The 4,281-nt window shown below is 32.6% G+C and overlaps 1 protein-coding gene across 1 annotated transcript; it reads right to left on the reverse strand.

Moving 5' to 3' along the window:
• Window positions 1-2,020: 2,020 nt before the first annotated feature.
• Window positions 2,021-3,186, reverse strand: LOC104086956 (F-box/kelch-repeat protein At3g06240-like). Its single transcript, XM_018767623.3, has one exon. The coding sequence runs from the start codon at window positions 3,037-3,039 to the stop codon at window positions 2,122-2,124; it is 918 nt and encodes a 305-aa protein (XP_018623139.3). The 5' UTR covers window positions 3,040-3,186; the 3' UTR covers window positions 2,021-2,121.
• Window positions 3,187-4,281: the final 1,095 nt, after the last annotated feature.

Consider the following 4,281-nt stretch of genomic DNA (forward strand, 5'->3'; position numbering starts at 1 on the left):
TATTTTACTTTAGCTGTATGTTTATTTCCAGACAGCTTTATTTTATTCAGGCCCTTATTTGAATTATTCTAGAAGCTCGTGCACTTGTGACACCAATTCTGGGATGGTATTTAGACACCGTTATTTTTATGGATTATTCACTATATTTCAGACTTTACTTCCACAATTGTTCTTTATTATTAATAAAGTTATAAATTATTTTAAAAATGGATAATATTATTCTAACGTTGACTTGCCTAACAAGTGAAATGTTAGGCGCCATCACGATCCGAAGATGAGAATAAATTAGTGTGCATTGAAATTGGTTGAGTCAACAACAAATTTTGGTTAATGCGAACACTTATATATGAATGACATGAAGTATGATGTAAACTCAAATGAATACTTAAAAAGTCTTGTATTTATACTCGTCCACGCAAAATAAATTTGAAATTCCAAGATTTTTGCAAAAACAACCTCAATACGATAACATCATTTACTATATCTCAATTCCAAACAAGTTTTAAATTGTAGATACAAAACTGCATTGCACAGGTAACACCTTAAAAAGATATGGGTTTTCTTTCTTGGTTTATAATGTCTATCATCAAACCACTAACTCTAGCTTAATCTAAACATTTTGAACATTCAGCTACTTTGCCATTACTTTCCCAACAACAGCAGCAAACGAGTGGAGTCCCACGAGTGCAGTTTGAAAAAGATAGTGTGTGCTATATACGCAAGTCTTACCCCTACTCTTGGGAAATAGAAAGACTATTTTCCGTAAACCCTTGGTTCAAGAAGAGAAAAGCAACAATAACAACAAATAAATAATATTAACCACAAAGTCAGAAAGATAATAATAGCAATCTAAGAAACAGAAAAATAGGGGGAGCTAAACAAGATCAGTTCAACCAATTAAGCTTTGACAGTTTTTGCCCAATGTGTCTAATCCAAACAAGATTAGTTCAGCCAATTAAACTGTTTGCCCAAGCTTACCAAAAACATCCCTAAATTATACTAACAACCTTAACTATATCCTTAAAGTACTCTAGTGAACAAAAGACGTCCGTAAAGTTTCTCAAAATTAGCAGGTTCCATGGGCTCTCGAGTGGCAGAGGTAGCTTTTTCGGCTACTGGTTCAACTGAACCCATAACTTTCAATACGGAATATGAATTTATATGTAAAAACTTACTAAAACCTCAACACATATTAAATTTGAACCCATAAATTTAACAGTACAATGAGTTTAATGCATAAAAATCTTAAAAGCTTAACTCATTAAATTTAAATCCTAAATTCGCCTCTGTCAGTACAAGAGCAAGAGCAGGACTACCAGCAACAACACTACACCTACATACAACAAAAGAAAACATTACATAAGGGAACAGCAGAGCATGTCCAAGTTAAAGATATCAACTAAATAAAAGTAAAAAAAAAACATTGTTAAAGCAACAAATCACTTTCAGTATCATATGTGAAGAAACAATAACGGAAAGGAATATGCTATTTTCCCAAACACTAAGTACCGGTGTACTAAACTCCTGTTATGAGCGGGGTCTGGGCAGAGGCAGATCCAGGATTCGAAGCTTATGGGTTCCTACCGTAATTTCAAATTAATATGCAATAATATCTGGGTTCACAGTTAGATATTTACAAATATTTAGTGAATTTCTTAATATAAATACAAGGTCTACGCAAAAGTTACTGGGTTCCCGAGAACCCGTAGTCAATGCTCTAGGTCCGCCCCTGGGTCTGAAAAGTGCCGGACTACAAGGGTCTATAGTACACAGTCTTACCCTGCATTTTGTACAAGAGGTTGTTTCTACTGCTCGAACCTGTGAGCTCTTGATCACCTGACAACAACTTTACCGGTTGCTCCCCTCCAAACACTAAGTACCGTTACATGAAAATTTAGAAACAGATTATAACCTTAAAACTATAAAGAGTAACAACCTCTTAAGTTTTTAAAATGTAATTCAACTTAAGCACAAGTTCCATGTAATTGGTATTTTTTATTTTCTCTGCCAAGAGCCCTAACATTCCCTTGAAACAGTACTAAAGAGAAAATTATTTTTCCTCACAAAATAGTGCATAAAGGATAAAATGACTAACAAGACCACCTAACAATATAGTTCAAATTAAGAATTATATGTCCTTTGCATGTGCATGGCTTGTTCTATCTTTTGGAATAACAAATAGAATTTAACAGAACTTGAGAAAAAAGTACTCTTACAAGTTATTTGTAGCAAGATTGTGATCTTAGCTTTTCCAACCTTTGTTTTAGAAAAAGGACAAACTAGGCTTTCAACGTAGATTTCCATCTCTCCCCATCGCTCGCCAGTCAAATCAATTGAAATGATGTTTTGTGTAAAAGTAACCCAATGAAGTTTTCCATTCACAAACTTACCTGGAACGTAATGCACCATACTTGGACAAGCATCAACATTTTTCCAAGAATCACTCTTCAGACTATATATTTTGACTTCATCATGTGAACTGTTATTAATGAAAATCACTACCTTATAATCATCATGCAACTCATCATATCCAAAACCGCACATTCTCAAGAAAATATATCTTAATGTAAGCCTAGGATCAGGCAATTTCTTGTATTTTCTAGTTGATGGATTCCATAGAAACATGTCGTCCTCATTGACAAGATAAATCAATCCATTGACAGAACCCATAATCCAAACAGGATACTTCTTCTTCTTGTTCCTGTCCAATCCATTGAATTTCATAGGAAAATTCAAGTCAAATGCCTCGGTAACAGACTCATTAAATAAAGACATAAGACTACAGTCTTTAAAACTATACTTAGGAACATGATACATCATAACCTTGTGGCGGCTATAGTCCTTGTTATTAGCGGATAAGCTGAGATGGGTTTTGACAAATTCAGGACTACATATTAAAGCAAGCCATAATTCCGAAACACACTTGAATCTCAAGAGGGATTTCACAGGAAGCCTTGAGAGGATTTCAGTAACGAGTTCTGCTGGTAGAATAGGGATTGTCAAGCTTGAAGTTGGTGGATATTGAAAATTGGATTCCATTTGTGTTGCAAAAATTCGAACCCTTGAAGTTTAATAATTCCAGAAAAGAAGAAGAAGTTTGATTATTGCTATGGAGAAGCTTTTCGGCGAGGTTTTGTGTTAATTGGTGAGAGTCCTAAAAAGGTTTTGTGTTAATTTGTGAGAGTCCTAAAAAGGTTTTGTGTTAATTCCCCAATGATCGAAACGAAAACTGTATCAAACCAACACAAAAATAGATTTATTCTTATTTAGATAATTTTTAATTTAATATCCCTTTTTATTTAAAAATTAGTCTAAAATATTTGTGATCCTTGCTTGGAGTGTAAATAAGAATAAATCTAGATAATTTTAATTTAATGGGACTGATTTATTTAAATTCTTGATTTTAATGTGCAACGCCACGTTCTTATGAAAATTATTTAGATATTTTAATCTCTTTGTTCTTTCATAGAATAAGTCAAAATTCATTGATATTTTTTGATTTTAAAATATATTTTTATTAAAAGCACAAATAACGAAAAGTCGATCGCCTTTTTTACTCTTTTAAAATAGAATTCATAAATTATTTTTCTAATATTTAAACAAGTAATTTAATATTTTTTTAAATATTTAAGAATAATTAATTAATTATTTGTGCTTAGCATTCTCAATGGGCAGTGACATTTGATAACAAAGATGAAGGGAATTTTAGTTTGTTCAATCTAGTTTCACATTTGATAAGTATAAGTCTTAAAATTGGAAGTAAGATTTGGATTAATTTTGTTTAAGTAACAAAGTGGGTTTGGGTTGAGTTCTCTAATTAATGGGTTCAACAATATAGAACTCAACCGTTTGGATATGTTAGGCTTGAATCCTCTGAAATTTTCTATAGATTGGTTTAGTCTATTCGTGGGCTAGAATCGTGTTTTAAATAACCTTATGTTATCGCAGGAGCAATTTGTTGCATGATGTGTTATTTGTTTGGATGCTATTTATTTTTCTTGAGTGGTTTGTGGGATTTATATTTAAATGAGCTTTCATGTCCGGCCGTAGGGTCGTTGGGCTAAATTGAAATGAAGTATTGAAACTGTAACCTTTATTAATATTTAAAAATGAAGGTTAGGTTTTAAACATGTAACAAATCAGATAATTATGTCAATTATTAATAGTTAAGCGACCGTGCTAAAATTACGGAATCCGGGAGTGACTCACACTTTCTCCTAGGTTAACAGAATTCCTTACCTGCTCTTCTGGTTTTCGAAGACTTTCAAATATAGTCAAATT

Source organism: Nicotiana tomentosiformis, chromosome 9 (assembly GCF_000390325.3).
Source record: "Nicotiana tomentosiformis chromosome 9, ASM39032v3, whole genome shotgun sequence".
Taxonomy (NCBI): domain Eukaryota; kingdom Viridiplantae; phylum Streptophyta; class Magnoliopsida; order Solanales; family Solanaceae; genus Nicotiana; species Nicotiana tomentosiformis.